At 42.8% G+C, this 22,041-nt stretch overlaps 1 protein-coding gene across 5 annotated transcripts in view; it reads right to left on the reverse strand.

Annotated features, from left to right (window-relative positions):
* Nucleotides 1-22,041, reverse strand: part of tenm4 (teneurin transmembrane protein 4) — a 163,719-nt gene that overhangs the window by 109,825 nt on the left and 31,853 nt on the right. For 3 of the 5 annotated variants that reach the window (XM_078792698.1, XM_078792697.1, XM_058080913.2), the window contains exons 2-4: nt 18,362-18,641; nt 16,647-16,922; nt 2,158-2,382 (exon numbers count right to left, since the gene is read on the reverse strand). In XM_078792698.1, the coding sequence (XP_078648824.1) occupies nt 2,158-2,382; nt 16,647-16,922; nt 18,362-18,584 (724 nt within the window). In that variant the 5' untranslated portion in view covers nt 18,585-18,641. The remainder of the gene's footprint in view (nt 1-2,157; nt 2,383-16,646; nt 16,923-18,361; nt 18,642-22,041) is intronic. The other 2 variants (XM_058080909.2, XM_058080904.2) reach the window with 1 other exon arrangement.

Raw genomic sequence — 22,041 nt, forward strand, 5'->3', positions numbered from 1 at the left:
TGACTGATGATGGGCTGTATTCAATCACAACTTTGTCATTCAAAGTCCAAAGTGATGATGGATTATAACACAAAAGCTACATTGATTTTTTGGGTTGTTTTGCTTTTTGAAACCACAACAAACATTTAGAGATTAGATAGAGAAACATTTGCTCTGTAAATAGTACATGAGGTAATGCTCTGACTGAAGAATTAGATCCACACAAAACGCACTCAAACACCAACTAACAGCAAGTGATCATAGAAAGATGGTGCACGGCTCCAAAGACCTCAAACTTTATGCCACAGTCCACTCGCATCAGGGCCAAGTGGGTCCGTGAGCCACCACAACTCCCAGAACATAAGAAATAAACATTTGACCGTATTTAAGGAAAATTCACCATCAACTAATTGAGGAATGGGATGGAGGAATCTTTCTACAAATGTTCTGCGCTCCTGTTTCCACACCAGTGTTTTAGTGAGTCAAATAAATCTCCCTGGAGGAGTTGTGACATAGCTGATGTCACATATTCTTTCAATGGCAAGAGCACCTCTGCTGGTTATACACGGTACCACTTTGATTTTATTTCTAGTTTCCCCATCAAACTGTCCTGCTAGCTTGACGTTGACATTCTCATCCAATTTGGAGTCAAAGCGAGTGTTGGAATTATTAGATTAGATTCAGCATCAGAACCAGTAACGCCTTACATCAGGTTAGCACTAGAGGCTAACAGGCTACACTGCTGTAATTCCAGTAATGTCTTACCATCAAATATTGAGGCCAACTTTTGAGTCAGATTGACTGTTGAATGTAATGCTAATGTAGCCAAACAAACTATAGATAGTTATCGGACCAATAAAAGGAAATTATGATGTCATACCAATGAGTCCAATAGCATTAAAAATAGCTCCAAATCAAGAGCTCCTTTTTTCGCCTACCTGTGACGTTAACGGCCTGTCCTAACTTACCCTGAGCATCACACAGGCTGCTCGGAGCTGCCTGAATACAGTGCACCTTGCTGGGCCACAGCAGGTGGCTCCCCCCCCTCTAAACTCAGTCATTAGGATTCATCAATAAAATCCTAATTTCTTCCAGTCCTTCTTCCTTCCAGGTGTACACAAACTACACGTCCATCTAAATGTCAATAAAGTAGAAAGAAGTTATGGGTTATTTATGAGTTAAAGCTACGGTGTGTTCAAGGACTGCAAGAATTCTTGCGTAAGAAAACATAATCAGTGAAGCTTAAAGTCAAACAAATGTGGGCTTTTTGACAGTAGTACAAGTATTCTGCACACTTTACCTGTATTACCACCTATTTAGTCATTATTACCCACTTATGCTGAAAGTGATGAGATTATGCTGCCTACATTTCTATCTACTTTGGTTTATCCCAGGTGGGTTGCGGGGGCAGCAGCCTAAGCAGGGATGCCCACACTTTCCTCTCCCCATCTACTTTCTATCTCTCCAGCTCATCCTGGCAGACCCTGAACCATTGCCAGGTCAGTTCAGAGTCTTTCAACTAGCCTGGGTCTCGGACAGACCCAGAAGGGGAGGCATCCTGACCAGATGGCCGAGCCACATCATCTGGCTTTACATTAAATATTACGTAATACTTCAACATTTTTCCCCCAACAATGCGTGCATGTTCCAGGCCTTTGGCATGTGGACAGCACGGGTGTTAAAACGTCTGCGAGGAGCTGACGCGATTTAATGAAACGGGAAAGCTTTCAAAGCTAATCTCACTCGAGAGGCTCCGTTTGACTTGTTAATTAAAGTCAAGTCTTCCACCGGGTTAACACTTCACGTCATCTTCAATGCATCCGCCGAGGTATTTAACCGTCCCGTCTGACTAAACACACACGTTCATGCAAACACGGCCAGTTCCCTGCCATCGTTGCACACGCCGAGTATATAAAAAAAAGTGCCACTGGATAAAAATCTTCCATGTCTTGGAAGGAAGCTGTGAACTTTGCAGACCCGCTTCAGAGACTTTGCAGCATTTCCTGAGGCTGCGTATCGACTCAAGAGTTTCTAGTCTCTGGCGGCGCTCTGACAGTAAAAGAAAAAGCAACAGAAGGGCATGTTCTTGCCCACAGCCATCTGCACAACCTGCAACACAACAAGTCTGGGAAGGCCAGGCCCCCAGAAAGCAACAGTAGCTGTGGAGAAACCACTCACCGTCAGCAGCTGCAGCGGCGGGAGCGTACAGGTTCCCCGAGCCAGCTTTAACTAAGAATGAATTGGGGCCGAACTCATCCTCAGAGTCAGAGTCCCGGGCTGGCTGAGCCACACTGTTACCTAGCAACCCCCCCTGGTTCTGATTGGCCGCAATGGAAGGGGGAGGGTATGGGAGCTGCTCGACGGGGGAGGAGGAGGAGGCGGAGGAACAGATCAGTGGTGGACCTGTGGACCACAAGCAGAGACAACACATGGGGGGGATGAAACACACACCCCAACATCACACACACACACGCACATGCAAGACTTGACACTTCATAAGCAAACATCAACACATCCATCTTTGTCTCTGGCTTCTCACCCCGGATGAGAAGAACAAAAGAGCCAAGAAGAGACTCGTCTTGTCTGATGTCGCTTTCAAAAGTGACAAACGTCACTCGAAAGGCAAAAACCTGACACAACTGTCTTGAAGCTCGCTTTCTCTGGTCCCAATCACTGCTATCAGATCACATGCTAACCACGGCCGTTGATGTTGATGGCGTTCATCCATACGGCACATCTACAAAGACGTACTGTGGAATTTGCTGGCTTCTGAGAGAGTTGTGGCAGGACAACTTGTGGCTTACAATGTCCTGAGCACCTGACAGTTCCTGGCAGAGAAGAACATGGCTATGCTGGGGCAACTTCCCGACTCACCAGACTTCCATCCTGCTCCTGTTTCCTATACTTAAAGGGATCATCAAGCAGACTCGTTTTGAATACATGGCTCACATCAAGGTGGCTGTGACGATGGAGCTGCAGAGCCTGCCGGGCAAGTGCGCCGGACTCAGAGGGGAAAACTTTCCAGACACACGTCAACGCTAGACTGACCTTGATGAGTCTCATCTGTTGACGGACGACCACAGGGCAAAACCAGATTTGTTTGTCAATTGGATGGGATTGTGTCTTTGCTAGCACAGTTGATCCTCGTCTCTGAGCCTGGTCCCTTTCAAAGAAATTACAACACTTGCTCGCATTTGTTGTATGAAGTTGTGGGCATGAACAGTTGAGCTTCTGCTGGAAGCCATAAAAAATTCAGAAGAAGTCCAAGGTAGTTCTGGAAAGAAAGCTTTTACTGTCTGTGTTGTCCTAACGCTATTTGGATCTCACTGGCACAGCAGCTTGGGGGGAAAAAAAAGGCAGAAGAGTTGCCAGAGTAGATAGGCTCTCCCGCCATCCCAGCAACGAGACCTTCGCTCAGCATCAAGTGGAGCATTTAGCTGCCTGACAGCTTCAGCAAGCAAACGGCACAGCGACAGACCAGCGTTAAGGTCTTCTGAATGAACACATTAGCGGCCTCATTAGGACGCATACAACATGTTAGCTGCTGATTGCTCATGATACACCCCCGCGCTTGCCGCAACTTTCCCTCCCTGCAGAATGACTAATTACAGGTCTCATTAGAAAGCAGCAGCAGAGGATCTTCAGTCTAACATCACTCAGTCAGTGATGTTTTTCTTTAAGTTGAAAAAAAATCAACATCAAAATAAAAAGACAAAAACACAGACATAATTAAACATCTGAAAATGCTACAGTGATGCCTGTGGAAACCTACAGTACATTCATGTACTGTATGTACTGTACATTCATTCCATTGTCTTTATCAACTATATCGCTACAAAACATCCCCGTCCCTAGCAATGTTAGCATCCTTAGCTTTCTTAACAATACTACCATCTTTAGCTGTTCTAGCATCTTTTGGTGTCTTAAGATCATTAGCATATGTTGCTGGTTTAGCATTTTTAACTGTCTTAGCAATATTAGCATCCTTAGCTGGCTTACCAATGTTAGCATTTGCTGCTGTTATTAGTAATGTCTTAGCAATGTTAGCATATTTAGTTGTTCTAGCATTCTTTACTAGTTTTCTAATGCTGGCGAGCTATCTTTGAAATATTAGCATGCTTACCTATTCTCGTATCTTAGCTGTCTTAGAAATGTTAGCACCTTTTATTGTTCTAGTGTTAGCATCCTTAGCTGGCTTACTAATGTCAGCATTTGCTGCTGTTTTTAGTAATGTCTTAGCAATGTTAGCATATTTAGTTGTTCTAGCATTCTTTACTAGTTTTCTAATGCTGGCGAGCTATCTTTGCACTATTAGCATGCTTACCTATTCTAGTATCTTAGCTGTCTTAGCAATGTTAGCACCTTTTATTGTTCTAGTGTTAGCATCCTTAGCTGGCTTACCAATGTCAGCATTTGCTGCTGTTCTTAGTAATGTCTTAGCAATGTTAGCATATTTAGTTGTTCTAGCATTCTTTATTAGTTTTCTCATGCTGGCGAGCTATCTTTGAAATATTAGCATGCTTACCTATTCTCGTATCATAGCTGTCTTAGCAATGTTAGCACCTTTTATTGTTCTAGTGTTAGCATCCTTAGCTGTTGGAGTGTACTGGCTGTGTTAACAATCATTGGCAGTTGTCATTTCTGAGCAGTATTTGCAATGTTAGCATCATTTGCTGTCTTAGCATGTTAGCATCAATTGCTGTTAAAGCATCTAAGTTGTCAAAGCAATGTTAGCATCCTTTCCTGTTCTAGCTTCCTTTGTTGCACTAGCAACATTTGCAGTCTTAACAGCCTTGGTCCTAATCAGCATCCTTGGCTGTCCTTAGCATTTTTAGTTGCCTTGGGAATCAGGACTGCCTTGGCATCTGAAGGGTAAAATTGATTATGACATCATTTCTTTTTCCTTGCAGTTTAAGATTGGACGAGTGGGTGTTAGCCGCTAATACTAACTTTTAACACTGTTAACCTTCAGACATCCTTCATATCGACGGAATGTGAGGTGGGTGAAGAAAACAATATCATTAGTACACACATGTCACGTGCAGACCGATATAAAATGGTACATTTCAAGCAGACGTTCCAGTCAAAGCCATGCGCCACAAAGAGACAGAATCGTTAACGCGGATATTCACGGCAATTCACGCTTAAGACGGTGTTTATCTGAGAGCTCTGAGGAGTATAAATTCCATCAGTAAATAGTAAATATCATTTCAAGAGACAATTACATATTGGATGAGAGGGAAAAAGAAAATTGATTAAGGAGAGTCAACATTCATCCACAGGGTTTGAATTCTCTCGAAGCTAAAGCTTGTGACCGACTCCTCTCTGAATCTTAATCATTGATCTCATTGATCTGTTGAGGCTTCAAAACTTAAGTAGTAAATACATGACTAACTAAATAATACACAACCGCTTGCATTTTTTTGTCACTTACAACTTTAGTACTTTTAGCAGTAATAGCTATGTTAGCAATCTAAGCATCATTAGCTGACTTAACATTATTAGCTGTCTCACTAATATTAGCATTCTTAGCTGCTTTAGCATTATTGGCAACATTAGTACTCTTAGCAGCTATAGCTATGTTAGCAATCTTAACATCATTAGCTGACTTAGCATTATGATACAAACCCGCTTGCATATGCAAGAATTGTGTCACATACAACTTTAGTACTTTTAGCAGCTATAGCTATGTTAGCAATCTTAGCATCATTAGCTGAATTGAATTATTAGCGTTCTTACCAATATTAGCATTCTTAGCTACTGTAGCATTATTTGCCGCATTTGCAACATTAGCACTCTTAGCAGCTATAGCTATGGCAGTAATGTTAGTATCATTAGCTGACTTAGAATTTCCACCAATATGATACACAACCACTTGCATATGCAAGAAGTGTGTCACTTACACCTTTAGTACTTTTAGCAGCTATAGCTATGTTAGCAATCTTAGCATCATTAGCTGAATTGAATTATTAGCGTTCTTACCAATATTAGCATTCTCAGCTGCTGTAGCATTATTTGCCGCATTTGCAACATCAGTACTCTTAGCAGGTATAGCTATGTTAGCAATCTTAGCATCATTAGCTGACTTAGCATTTCCACAAATATGATACACAACCACTTGCATATGCAAGAATTGTGTCACTTACACCTTTAGTACTTTTAGCAGCTATAGCTATGTTAGCAATCTTAGCATCATTTGCTGAACTGAATTATTAGCGTTCTTACCAATATTAGCATTCTTAGCTGCTGTAGCATTATTTGCCGCATTTGCAACATTAGTACTCTTAGTAGCTATAGCTATGGAAGCAACGTTAATATCATTAGCTGACTTAGCATTTCCACCAATATTAGCATCCTTAGCTGCTTTAGCATTATTCACCACATTGCAACTTTAGCGCTCTTACCATCTATAGCTATGTTAGCAATCTAAGCATCATTCGCGGACTTATTATTATTAGCGTTCTTATCAAGATTAGCATCCTGAGCTGCTCTAGCATCAGGTGCGGCCAATTAGCAATTACCCAGACACTCTGCATTGACTTTCCATCACTGAAAGTATAGTTTTGCTGCCAACAGTGCAACACCCTGCCAACAGCACAGAAAAGCACAAAGGAAGCAAGAAAGGAAGGATGGGACTCTCAGAGCTTTTATGATCTAACATTGAAAAACAATAACGGCACTTCTTACCTGCTAGTAATCAATAATAGAAAGCAACGCAGACACCAATTGTTCTTTCATAGACAGGCCTGGTGATTACCCAGGAAATGGAAATGATATTTGTGTGTAATAAAAGAGCATTAGTACACATTTACGACTGACCCGCAAAAACGTTATCACCGCTTTAAAAGCTGGCGGCCGTGACTCACCACGACTACGCTCTTAAGGAGACGCTGAGCTAATTAGGACTGGATGCTCAGCGCAAAGCCAGAACACCAGCACCACCACTGCTCATTAGTCCTCTTAATGGACACAATACTGTTAGCTGCATCTGTGTTAGCATCCTTAGCTGTGTCAGCCAAACATGGCTGCCTTAGCATCTTTGGCATCCTGAGCCTTTCTCAGCCAAACATGGCTGCCTTAGCAACCTTACAAAAATGTCTGCCATAGCATTGTTAGCATTCTTGGCTGCCTTGGCTACCTCAGGCATCTTTAGCTAACATAGCCAAACATGGCTGCTTTAGCATTCTTAGCATGGATTCTTGGGTGCATCAGAATATGCTGATGCTAGCAAGATGAAAGAGGCAAGGCTAGATTGGGGCTGGCTATTGTGTCCTCTCCATCAACATGGCAACCTGGCCTCTTGTCACCGCCATCCATCCCGTCCACTGTCGTCCTCCCAAGTGGGGGTACGACGTGCCCTTCTATCCATCTGAAGGACGCCATCTGTTTATTTGTGACAAACAACCAGAATGTTATTTCTCCAGCCCACCAGGTGGCAGTATTCAGGCCCAGGAATACGTAACGCTAAATTCATTGCATTATAACAACACGGTGGTGCATGGCAGCAACTTCCTAGTGGTTAGCTTGTGAGAGAGAATGGTTAGCGCTGATGAGGTGCGGCGTCATTAAACACTGCCCCCCATTCAAGCCTCCCTCGGGCCGCCATTGTTCAAGGATGAAAAGTGTCCTCACCTCTCTTTGTGGACGCTGTCCTGCAGGCATGTGAGGACTATTTTCAGCATCTCCTGTGACTAACTAACACGCTGCTGGCCAGTCTACACACGCGCGGTTTGAAACGTCTGCTCTATCCATCACAACTGCACCCGAGACAACTTAGGGACATTTAAAAGGTTTTGGAGCATGAAAGTGTTTGCATCTTTCAGCTTCATCAACTACTTCAAGGTCCAATACTGTACTATTTTTCAGTACTTTTAAATACACCTGTAGCTGAACTGGTCCAACTACCTCAACGAGCTAAAGTGCTAACATTACACTCGCATTTTAACAGCAGCACCGTGCTAGGTTAGCCGGTTTGCTGAAGAAAATAATGCTCAAACTTAGTTTCCAGCACCCACTTCAGTTGGTGACTAGCTGGCACAGTCAATTTTAAGATGTGTAGCGAAGCCTGATTGTATTTTAATTTTTTTACTGAATGGTAGGCGTATACATACAGTAATAGTTCTAGTATCCTTTGCTGTCTCAGCAATATTAGCAACAGCTACCGTAGAAATGTTATCATGCCTTGCTGTTCTGTCATTCTGTGTAAGCTGTTTCAGCAATGTTAGCATCATTTTCTGTCTTTAGATGTCTAAACAATATTAGCATTCTTAACTGTTATATTATGTTAGCTACTGTATCTTAACAATATTAGCATCCATTGCTGCTCTAGCATTCTGAGCAATGTTAGCATCCATTGCTGTTCTATCATTCTGAACAATGTTAGCATTCATCGCTGTTCTAGCATTCTGAGCAATGTTAGCATCCATTGCTACTCTAGCATTCTGAGCAATGCTAACATCAATTGTTGTTCTAGCCTTCTGAGAAATGTTAGCACACCTTGATGTTTTTGCAGGTATTTTAGCATCATTTGCTGTTCAAGCATGCTTGGTTGACTTAGCTGTTAGCCATGTTTGCAATGTTAGCATATTTTACCATTCAAGCATTGTTAGATGCCTTCACAATGTTCACAATTTTTAGCTGTTGTGTATACTATATTAGCTGTCATTGCAGCATTAGCATCCCTTGCTGTTCTAGCATTATTAGCAATGTTAGCATCCCTTACTGCTTTATCATCCTTAGCTGTCTTAGCAAATTAGCATCCTTTCTTGTTCTAGCAGTCTTAGCATTCTTTGTATCACCAAAAAACAACTTCTTTTTTGCATCATTTGCTGTTCAAGTATGCTTGGTTGACTTAGCAATATTATCATCCTTAGCTGTTAGCCATGTTTGCAATGTTAGCATATCTTGCCGTTCAAACATTGTTAGAAGCCTTCACAATGTTCACAATTTTTAGCTGTTGTACTATACTACATTAGCTATCATTGCGACATTAGCATCCCTTGCTGTTCTAGCATTATTAGCAATGTTAGCATCCCTTGCTGCTCTAGCATCCTTAGCTGCCTTAGCAATATTAGCATCCTTTCCTGTTCTAGCAGTCTTAGCATTCTTTGCATCACCAAAAAAACTACCTTATGTGAGATATCCGTTTTCCAGAAAAAAAGTTGCTTCTTTTGAAAACCAGAATGTCGACGGGTGTGAATAGTCGCTAAATATGTCAACAACACGACTAAGTTGGCCACACGGACCCTCCTGCTACATCTTTTTCTTCACTGTGCACATGATGAGTGTTGGGAAGCAGAGTTTGGATGCCATCTACTCTACAGAGTTGGAACCACAAGGTCTATTCACAGATAGTCCTGTTGTAATGTGTTTATGAGTGACGGTGAACAACAGGTAGCGCCAAATCTGTTTGTGGTGGGCCCGCACGTGTAAATGGGTGAGGTACCGATGCAGGAACAAGTTCTCAGTGTTTTTCCAATGTTTGGATAGAAGATAGAAACTGTAACATGAGGCGTAGGGGGGGAAAAAAACACATTTTCCAAAGGTTGAGTTGTGTTTGTGTGGAAAACAGGGTGAAAATGACAGCTGTGTTGTGTTTTGTAGTGAAAAGCAAGCGTGTAAATGTAGCCTTCAGGACAAAGCCACTGTGATGGAGGATGATTATCATCTTTGAGTCACTGCACAGTGTCGCTGCTGCCGAAGACAACGACATGAATAAATAATAGTCCACAATCCTCCTAAGAAGTGAGCAGTAGACAGAAGACGTCAAAGAAACCTTGTCGTGCTGGCGAGCTGACAGAGCAGGACACGCATAGCAGGACTTAATGGCACAAAGACGCCCATCATTCCTCCACGTGGCGGGACTCCAACCTGCGCACTCACACTACCTTTGCATTTCTCTGTTCGTGCCAAAGCCATTCATGCGCTGGTTGGTCTTCATTATTCTGGTCAAAGGAGTTTAACAGGAATGCCCCCTCCTTCTAAACATAGAATGGCAAGAGAACATATTCATAGCTTTTCCTTTTCCACATCCTGTCACATTACATATGTGCTGCTCTTTATTTTTTTAGCAATTTAGTCATTTTTCACATTTTGACAATGTGTTTATGACCCCCAATGTGACATCCACCCCAGAATGGACATAAAAGCGCAATGAAGAAGCTGCCACCTGCACACTTGTCTACATGGTTGAGTAATACTCAACATGAACTTCTGAAGGTTCTTCACAAACATCACCAATACGTGAAAATATGACTTTTCATAAACTCCACAGCCCAACACGAGGACCAGAGATGCTCCACAAAAATCACCAGTGCTTCTTTTGGGCTTTTATTTGGGTTGTTTTGGGCCCTGATGATGGATTAGTGCGGATCTTCTCAGGCTCATTTGTAGGCTCATTTGCAGGCTTTGACAGGTCCTGCTGGACACTTTGGGCTTGTTATCAGAGGGGCCGCATGCTTGCTCCCTGCCAGTTTGTTGGATCTTCCTAAACTGCGGTCCAACGAGGGGGGTGGGGGTGGGCGGCTAAGCGGTCCCCCTGCAGCCTCACGGGCCCACATGGGACGTGCCGGTTGAGCCCTGTTCAGGGGAGATTCGCTCTAATCCTGACTCCTGACTTTTGATGCTCTCTTAGTAAAATCCAGCTAATTATTCCCACTCATGTGTCTATTTACGCACGTTTGAGGGGATGCAAGGAAGACTATTCCTGCTCAAAGACAGATAGCGACACAAGCTAACCCCTCTAAATCAGGCCACTGAGCCAAGCTACTGCAAAAGTTATATTCTGATATTAGCCGTGCTAGCAGCTGAAATGAATCCCTCTTTAGCAAAGTAAATACATGGCCCAAGTTAATGACCGTACAGTAGATGGCATCATCACTTCTTAACACACCTTAACTGCACCTGGTCTAGGGAATAACAATAAGAAGATGTAGCACAAGGGATCAGTGTCAGTGACCAGCTTAGCAACTCTGTATTCAAACCTTTTCTTGTTGTGGGTGACCACCAAACTGGGTGACCGACTTGCTGGTGTCGGTCCGATACGGATACTTGGTGTAAATTGGTGTACTTGGTGTAAATTGTTTGTGTCGGGTAAATTTGAAGAAGTGTACCATAGCACAATTCTCATGTTTACAGTCGGTCATTTCAACAGACAAACATGACCTCACATGACTCCAGTACCCAAACCATCAATATTTTGGTTTGATCATCCATTTTAGTGCAAGGAGAACTGGTCACAGAAGTATCGATATGTCAGTATCAGTAGTTGAACATACGTATGTACAGTTTTTGTACTTCTACGTGGATGTCACGCTGACTTGCTGTGGGCAAGAAGCACCTTGGCTCCAAAAAAAGTCCCCCACATGCTGATCACCTGACAGCTTTGGCGGTATGCCCCAATACAGTGCACCTTGCTGGGCCACAGCAGGTGGCTCCTCCCCCTCTATGCTCTACTTCTCCTGGTAGTAGTCACATCATTATATTTCATTTCACACATCCTCATTTCATCCTTCTTATCTCCAACTGTGGACAAACTACACTTCCATCTGCAGGTACATTCAAATAGTCTCCTACAGGTATTTTGTATTGGGATCGTACAAATTCAAAGAATGTACTCCTGCTTGATGGCCACCTTGGACGTGTTTAGAAAAAGGAGCAGAAAGTCTGCTGGTGAACGTTTCATATTCATGTTGTAGGAGATAAAGAATGCCGACATGATCTCATTAGATGCTGCAGGTATTTCCACCACATCCCCAGGAAATGAAATGTAGAAATATGTGACACTTTAGTGTAACTGGGTGGTTTTTTGTGCTGTAGAGCTCCACTTTGGACAGATGGCAGCCATGTTTGTCTTCTAGAGGTGACAAAGAGGTACTGCATATTGTTACCAGCTACCAGGTACCAGGATGAGTTGGAACACTACTCGGATAATGATGTACACACTCCTTATCCCAAATATTGTTGGAGGTGATTGACTTGATACATCACTCCCACATATCAGTCCAAGTTGCATCATTCAGAACCAATCCTTTTTGTACTGCATTGTACAAAATGTTCTATTATTTGATGAAATTTCCCCTTCAAAATGCAAACACTCAGTCCTGCTACCTACATATGCTATTACTTTATTTTTAAAATACTGACTCACAGTATTGTGCTTGGTGTCAATGAGCACAAATGCTATATGCTACATTTCATTCATTAATTCATTTTCTATCCTCACAAGGGTCACAGGGGATGCTGGAGCCTATCCCAGCTGACTTCAGGTGAGAGGCGGGGTACACCCTGGACTGGTGGCCAGCCAATCACAGGGCACATATAGACAAACAACCATTCACACTCACATTCATACCTATGGACAATTTGGAGTCGCTAATTAACCTAGCATGTTTTTGGAATGTGGGAGGAAACCGGAGTACCCCGAGAAAACCCACGCAGAACATGCAAACTCCACAAAAAGATGGCAGAGGGAATTGAACCCTGGTCTCCTAGCTGTGAGGTCTGCGCGCTACCCACACGTCCACCGTACGATTTCATGTATTTGCTAATTGTATGCCCTGGTCGTTAAAGAGTGGTCTACGAAAGTGGTCTTAAAAATTAAATAAAGGTGCCTGAGATGAGCCAGTACACGTTGAGAGTACTTCAATGTGTGTACTATGAGTTTTACTGAGTAAGCTGTACCTAATGTTGTGGCTGGGTCCCACCAAGCCAATGCTAGCGGGAGAAAACACTCAGGAGACAAAAGCTGATGAGGGGTGGGGGTGTTGTGGCGGGCGTAGCAGGTGCACCTGTCCCCCGCAGACAGTCGTTGTCATGCGTGGTGCGTTCAAAGACTCGTCAGAGCTTAACCTCAATCTTTCAGCATCAAAAAGCGATGCGCTTCATGTAAGCAGGAGGTGAAAAAGTCACCTCGGTCTTTGTTTCCACGGAGCGGCGCTTTGAAACGTCCTCACGGAGGTCACAGGGGCGTCTTTTTTCTTTGCTGTTGACAATTTTAATTTGTGCTTTCATCATTATTTCCAAGGAACTTATTGATTTATTTTCATTCTATCGGTGCATTGCCACAAAGTAGCTAGCATGTCACACCAGGCTAGGGGCGTAACTCACGCCGCTGGATGCAGCTTCTTAGAAGTGATGATTAAAGCAACAATATGTCATACTTCCTTGCAGTGGAGAAGAGCACTGCTACTGTTGGACCAGCCAGGACGCCTCCCGCTACACTAGCGTGCTCACGTTGCTAACACGACCAGACGTGTTTATTTTTAGACACCTAAATAAATGATCACGACCATGTTTATTTCAAAGCTTTTTCAGCTACTTACCGTAACTTCCATCTGTGGCACTTCCTATTGAACGCCTTCAGTCAGCAGCCAGTTACAAATTCAACCTGCAGGGGGAGCTCTGACAGGCATGGCTTACGGTTGCATGCCATCCAGTAACTCCACTTCTACCAGGCAAGAATGGCTCATCCATGACTGGATGAATCAATTATTTAATTAAAAACTGGTAATTTAAAAATAGGGTGGGGATAATTTGATAACATTATAATAATAAAATCATGATATGAAAAGTTACAAAAAGGTTGAAATAAAAAATTCTCCAAAAAAAAGCAACAGCACAAATGGAAAAAACTGCAGAAATGGTCCGAGAATAAAATGAAAATCTGAGTAGATTTTTTTTAATATGCTAGTAATGTTATAAAGAAAAAAATGAATTTTTGTGTTGTAGAGTTGAAATATTCAAGAAAAAAATAGTTTTTAAGACATAAAACTTTGAGAAACAAACAAAAGAAAGAAGTGACCATTTTATGAGAATATCATAGTCATAATTCCAAAAAGCTAATTTGCATCTTTTCATTTTCCAGGATGTGGACCTGGCTGGAAAAAACCCTGATGGAGATCCTAAGCAATTAGAACTGCGAGGATGCTTGTTGGTTGCTTTGGGCCTGGTAGGACGCGTGCGGGCCTAATGAGCAGTGCGTCGCCATGAAGCTTCAACGTACCTTTAATTACAAAGGTGGTCTTTATTTAAGGCGGCAACACAGAGGGACGAGTTGAAAAGGGCACACTTCAAAACAAAAGCCGTGCTAAACGTGCGCGTCGGTATGAAGCGTGTACGAGATGCCCACTACAACAACTAACTGCTTCTCGCCTGCTAGAAAACACCTGTGTTGCGTTTGTTAAGCTGCACATACACAAAACAAAATCAACAGGAGTCATTTTCTCTGCAGGTCGAATAAATGTGGAAAACTGAGGAAAAATAGATGGTATTTTACAGATTATACGTCACATCAGAAAAATAGGGAAAAACATATGTAAGTGCCACTGGATTATAAATGGCTATAAATAAGCGAAATTAGTTCACCGAGCTCTCAATCTATTCCACATCACTATTGTTGTCTCACGCCTACAGCACCCTCTTGTGGCTGCCCATGACAATGTTCACTTCTTGCTTAATGTCGGTCAGCAGGAATGAACACGTTCAATGATAGACTATAAACTGTATCATTGATACAGTTGGCTATGCATCACAAACCAGCCAAATGTTTTCATTCTGAGGTGGAAAAATCAGCTTGTTGTTCCACTCCAGGCCAGTGGTTAGCGGTAGCGAGCATTACAAAGCGTACCCTCCACTGAGTATAATCAATACAATAAAAGTCCATAGGTATGAATGTGAGTGTGAATGGTTTTTTGTCTATATGTGCCCTGTGATTGGCTGGCGACCAGTCCAGTGTGTACCCCGCCTCTCGCCCGAAGACAGCTGGGATAGGCTCCAGCACCCCCCGCGACCCTCGTGAGGAAAAGCAGTAGAAAATGAATGAATAAAAGCCAATCAAATTAACCAAAGAGTTGCCAACAAACCACGCGATTCATGATGAAAATGTACAGTAGCGCCCTGTCACAGTAGCATCTCTCTTCAAATGTTCCAGCCAATCAGCATCCAGCTGTACTTTACACCAAGTACTAGAAACACAACCTCACTGTACCAATGGATACGCTTCTGTACACACACACACATAGATGGATGCATGGATGGATGCAAACAGTGATTGCTTATTTGCATGCATTAAACGCAGGGTCAAGCCGTCAAAGCCGTCAAGAATACATTAAGGCAGAGTAAATGGTTTGTTGGTTTAATGCACGCACACACACACACACAAACGGTGTATGACTTTGAATGAAGCTGCCATATAGCAATGCTAGCGTATCAGGCATTAGCCAATGAAACGGCGATACAAGTGCTCTTTCTGCTTGAGTGAGCGGATTAAAAAGACTGCTTAAGAATCTTGGTGGGGTCTTAGGAGATGCTGCGTATGTGATGCCGCTGCGCTCCGTCCATGCCAGCCGTACGCTTTTAATGATGTAGCCACTGCGCTTGCATCCCCCCCCACACCCCCACCCCACTCCTCAAGTCACCCAGACAAATGGATTCTCCCTCCTGCAGTCATTTCTGCGGCTGAGACGAGGACGAGAATACATCAGCGGATAGAAATGTGAAACTATTTGCAAGGTTCTCCGCAAGGCTGCGTCGGGGTAATTAGAATCTCACCACCGGGCTCGGGATGAGCTTCTTCTTCTTCTTCTCTGCTGCTGAGGTGCCTCGGGAGCGAGATTGCTGATCTGCTGGATAATATTCATCATTTAGGTGAGGAAGGAACTCCCCCCACATGCTGATGACCACAGTAGACTGTAGAACAATGCAAAGCAACCAGAAGCCCATCTTATTCCTTCTGAGGATAAGCAGTGTAGAACATGGATGCATGGATGGATTGATTTCAAGTTTAAAAAGTTTAAAAAACTCATTTTTTTAAGTGTGCGGGGAGGGGGGGGGGGGCAGCCTATGTATGCAACTATAGAAAATCTAACATGCATTCTAAGCCAACTAAAGGACAATCACCAATAATACAAGGAGTTGCTCCTGTCAGGAACATTCCTCGAGTGCACCTGGCATCCCAGTCCAGCATCACCGCTCACGAGGCTCTGGGGACCGATTGAGAAACGGCCGAGCCCCCTGCTTTCCCGCCAAAAGTGATAAAACATTAAAACGGCAGGAGAATGATAAACAGCAGAGGTCACACGCTGGTGCTTTGATTTCTAGATGGAATGTGTTGGAGTTCAGCCAACATGGCTGACAGGAAATCGGAGGTTTCAAAACATCAATCATTCACCGCATGGCAGACACACATCATCACTTCACCTGCTCAAGCTAGCACCCTCCCGTCCAAGCTTCTCTTAACTGCCTCCACTTCTGCTCCTCACACACAGAAATGAAACACCACCAAGGCACACATAGCGCGCACAAGTGCTGCACTTCATTAACATGAATTCAACTCAAACTTGAATTGCAGCTCCCCAGTGCCAGCAGCACTCGTGCTACTTCCATAGCCCAATCAGGAAAAGAATGCATGATAAAAACAAAGAGGGTGATGTTCTGCATCATAATGTCACAATATATGCTCTCCAATAAACCATATCTCCCCCTGTGTTGGCAGCATTTGTGCAGCCCTAGACCAATGACGCTAGCCATTGTATACTTGTATACTAGATCTACGTATACTGCTGTACAAGTTGTACATTACTACTAAACACTTTCTGAGTATTGTTTCTGGAGAAGACTCTCAAATGAAGCGTGGATGGAGACCCCATGGAAGACAGAACCTGCCTTACCGTTCTCCGTGTTTTCATGCTCAGTGTCGGTCAGCGTTAGATTGGAGTTGGCCCGGCTGGAGAGGCAGGAGCTGCGGCCCGATTTGGTGTTGCTACGCCCCCATAACCTGACGGCGTGCTCCGGCGACATGACGCCGTCTGTCTCCGTGTCAGCATCCGAGCCCACGCTGACGGAGTAGTCGCGGTGCGGCATCCCCAGCTCGCCCCTGTAGGCCGTCATGTGGTGGGACGGGAGGGCCTCCCCAAAGTCCAGGTCTCGGAGGGAGAATTCAGCACCTGCAGCGAAGCACAGCATGTTGCTAATGCTCGATGGCTTCGTGAGTGTGATGACTATACTCAATGGTGACTTTTTAATCATGTTCCACAGTAATATGTGTTTATGAAGACCAAGCGTGATAAAAACCTTCTTCTGGAGACCCACCATAGCTACTTGATGGAGCAAACAAACCACAACTTTAAATAATTACAAGTTGTGTTGAATAGACCATTTTCACCCATAGGACTCATGTGGTTGCCATATGTTTGATGTGATGTAATCCTGACGTATGAGAATAGCTTATGCCCGAATTATTCATAATTCTACGCCGACTCCACTTGACAGAAAAGAGGTTTGGAAAAACAAAAGCAGGCTTCTCTACACATCTTAAAGCCAGCCAGCTACTGACGAGGGAGTTGTATAGGCAGAATAGGCTAACCTAGCATGTGTAATGTTAGCACTTTAGCATCACATAATGGCTGTGTCATTTGTGGTGATCCCCAAAGTGCGATGTACAAAAAAAAAACGGATGTACACAAAAAAATAATATTTTGCCCAAACTTGACATCAGCAAAGTCACACGTTGGCCATACGCACATCTTGCAACTTAGCGGGCGTAGGAGTCAGTACGAGCGGTTGTGACCTCGGTATAGCTAGCTATGCTAATGTGGCTAGCATTTGTGTCGCCCTGTCCCACTCCTATGTGGTATGCCATATACGATATGTAGGGATGTCCGATATTATCGTCCTGATATCGGCATAAAAATGCAATATTGGTTGATATCGGTATAGCTAGCTATGCTAGTGTGGCTAACATTTGTGTCGTCCTGTCCCACTCCTATGTGGTATGCCATATACGATATGTAGGGATGTCCGATATTATCGTCCCGATATCAGCATAAAAATGCAATATTGGTTGATATCGGTATAGCTAGCTATGCTAGTGTGGCTAACATTTGTGTCGTCCTGTCCCACTCCTATGTGGTATGCCATATACGATATGTATGGATGTCCGATATTATCGTCCTGATATCAGCATAAAAATGCAATATTGGTTGATATCGGTATAGCTAGCTATGCTAGTGTGGCTAACATTTGTGTCATCCTGTCCCACTCCTATGTGGTATGCCATATACGATATGTAAGGATGTCCAATATTATCGTCCCGGTAGCAGCATAAAAATGCAATAACGGTTTTCGTGATTGGGAAAAAATCTGATACCAATATCAACCGATATTGCAATTTTATGCTGATATTGGCACAATAATATCGGACATCCCTATACATCATATATTGAAAAATGCTGTATACAACACATATGCGTTATTTCCACCACAGGAGATATGTCACGTTACACATATCAGTATGGACTGATATCGGTATTAAAAAGCCAATATCGGACATCCCTAGATATATGGTATCCGTCGTCATAAAAGATGTCGACCGACATCGACAAACCTTGTCGGCCAAACTCGTCCACCTCATGGTGCACCAGGTCCTTGACCCGGGTGCCGTAGACCATCCTGGAGTCGTGGTCGAAGGCCTTAAGGGTCTCAGTGGAGCTGTACGACTTGGGGTTGGCTCTGCCATCCTCGCTGTCGGCCGACGAGCTGGTGTAGCGGCGCTCGGCGTCCTGCCGGGCGGTCAGCGAGCGGTAGGGTCGTCGTTCCTTCACTTCCATTGCTCGATTCTGGGGGGGTCAATGTGGGTCAGTGGGGCCGCTTTGGTCTCAGAGCATCTGCACAAGAACACAGAAAAGTTTTGTGTTTAAAAAAAAAAAAGGTCATAGAAGTTTAATTGGAAAATGGTTGAAATAATTGTACTCATTCATCAATAACAAGCAATATTTTAGTCAAATGCATTGACATAATACAATATTTACAACATTGTAATTATTTTTCATTCATTCATTCATTTTCTACCGCTTTTCCTCACAAGGGTCGCGGGGGATGCTGGAGTCTATCCCAGCTGTCCTCGGGCGAGAGGCGGGGTACAACCTGGACTGGTCGCCAGCCAATCACAGGGCACATATAGACAAACAACTATTCACACTCACATTCATACCTATGGTCAATTTGTGAAAACCCACGCATGCACGGGAAGAACATGCAAACTCCACACAGAGATGGCTGAGGGTGGAATTGAACCCTGGTCTTCAAGCTGTGAGGTCTGCGCGCAAAACGCTCCTCCGCTGTGCAGCCAGCTTTAAAACAATAATGCATTTTTCATTAGTCCTATTATTTTATTATTCTTATGACATTATTTGCTTAATGTATACATATTGTAATAATATCTCTCTACACTAATTTCACAAAAACAACTGACACTAACTAACCACTCGACTCGTGCAGCCCTGTTATTATTTTTAATTTAATTTAATTTAATTTAATTTAATTTAATTTAATTTAATTTAATTTAATTTAATTTAATTTAATTTAATTTAATTTAATTTAATTTTTATTGAAATAATCCTGTTTGTCATTTATTTTTAAAGATGAAGGATTTCATCACCTGTTGAGTATTAGTAATACTTGGATGCAAATCTACGTACGTACAGTAATAGTAATACTACATCATAACATATTAATAATAATAATAATAATAATACATATTTTTCAAAATCATTGACTTGCCTCTTTTGAATGACAGATGTTATGTTTTATATTTTGAAATATTCTGTGACAAGAAGAAACATCCAGACATGGAGCACGATGAAAGGAAGTTGCAGGGCTGGCGGTCAGGAAGCTGGGATGGCGTCCTTGGTGGAGGTCAGAATGTTTTACCGGAGGCAGGGATGCAAGTGGCTGTTGGGAGAAGAAAGCCAGGAAAACAATGGCCCGACGGGAGTGTACTCGTCTCAGCTGGGGGTCAGAAAAAGTAGCATTGTGGGGGTTTGGGGGTGTACGTATGGACAGCTGAAAAGATCTTGGTGATTAATGACTCGGGGGCCTCAATGCGAGGACCCGGGCCACACGGGGGTGTGCAGGATGCCGCCCACTCTGCAGCTGGAAGAGCTCGTCAGCTCCGACCGAGTCTGAACCGCCTGCTCATTTTTGCGTTTTTTTTTTTTTTACCTCTGGTAAAAGATCCTAACCAATATGCTAATGAGAGCTAGTGGCTTTCTGACATCAGGAGGGTGCTCCCTAAAGTTTTGTTTTTACTCCAAAAGAGGCGAGCTCGGGCCTCCTCATTGTCAGTCCGGCGGCGTCACGACCTAAAATCTGGATGGGATTTTCCCAAGGAAACATGCAGCTCTGCTAACTTTGATTGTGCTCATGGTTGTCACCCAGAGGTTCACAGCCGTACTGGCAGCCTGTTTGTTTGCCTACTGGGAAGCCCGTCCACCAGTCAGTAGACTGCAATCTCTTTTTCAATCTTTCAATATCAATAATTCATCATCCGAGCTGCAAGCAGCCTTGGACGATCCTGGCATCCCCACGCAGCCACTCACTTCCTGCTGACACAAACTCACCCCGTATCGCTTCTCACCATCTGCAATGATGATCATGAAGTTGACTACATACTCTATGTGCACCCATTCATAACGATGCTCGCTGATATCAACTCCTCTACTCATTGATAACTTTTCTGGTACATGTACAGTATCAACCCTTGTAGTGCATGTGATGTCATGCGAATGGCAGTGATATCAAGGCATGTGGTATCATAAGGATGGCAGTGATATCAAGGCATCTGGTATTATGAGGATGGCAGTGATATCAAGATATGTGGCATCATAAGAATGGCAGTGATATCAAGGCATCTGGTTTATGAGGATGGCAGTGATATCAAGGTATGTGGCATCATAAGGATGGCAGTGATATCAAGGTATGTGGTATCATAAGAATGGCATTGATATCAAGGTATGTGGTATCATGAGGATGGCCGTGTTATCAAAGCATGTGGTATCATAAGGATGGCAGTGATATCAAGGTATGTGGTATCATAAGGATGGCAGTGATATCAAGGCATGTGGTATCATGAGGATGGCAGTGTTATCAAAGCATGTGGTATCATAAGGATGGCAGTGATATCAAAGCATGTGGTATGATAAGGATGGCAGTGATATCAAGGTATGTGGTATCATAAGGATGGAAGTGATATCAAAGAATGTGGTATCATAAGGATGGCAGTGATATCAAGGCATGTGGTATCATAAGGATGGCAGTGATATCAAGGCATGTGGTATCATAAGGATGGAAGTGATATCAAGGCATGTGGTATCATAAGGATGGAAGTGATATCAAGTCATGTGGAATCATAAGGATGGAAGTGATATCAAAGAATGTGTTATCATAAGGATGGCAGTGATATCAAGGCATCATTAACTAAGAATGTGTTGCATTGAATGATGCTGGGAAATCCCAGACAGGAGTGACCGGGAGTCAAGTGAGGTTAAGTGAGGTCATGTCAAGCCCTGGTAGCTCCTAATATGAGTTTCAAGTGTTGTTACGGGAGAAAGTTGTCGGGTAAATTCCCAACATTTTCACATCTTTGATGTATTGTATATGTGCACTACATATAGTACTTATACTTTATGTGTACTGTGTATACTACAAATTGTATATGTGTACTACATATTGTACATACACCCTATATGTAATGCCTATACTACATACGTATGTGTACTACATATAGTACATATACTCTCATATATGTGTATTAGGTATACTACATACTATATGTGCACTATATTAAGATTAAGATATGCCTTTATGTGTACAACATATAGTAAATATACCCTTTGTGTACTATGTATACTACATATATGTGTACTACATATAGCACATATACTTTATGTGTACTGTGTATACTACAAATTGTATATGTGTACAACATATAGTACATACACTCTATGTGTACTAGGTATACTACATATATTTGTATAACATATAGTACATATACCCTTTGTGTACTATGTATACTACATATTGTATATGTGTACTACATATAGCACATATACTTCATGTGTACTGTGTATACTACAAATTGTATATGTGTACTACATATTGTCCATACACCCTATGTGTACTGCCTATACTACATATGTGTACTACATAGATACTCTGTGTACTACGTATGCTACATATATGTGTACAACATATACTACATATACCCTTTGTGTACTATGTATACTA

The sequence above is a fragment of the Doryrhamphus excisus genome, linkage group LG8, assembly GCF_037039965.1.
Source record: "Doryrhamphus excisus strain RoL-2023G ecotype Guam linkage group LG8, RoL_Dexc_Guam_v1.1, whole genome shotgun sequence".
NCBI classification, from domain to species: Eukaryota; Metazoa; Chordata; class Actinopteri; order Syngnathiformes; family Syngnathidae; genus Doryrhamphus; species Doryrhamphus excisus.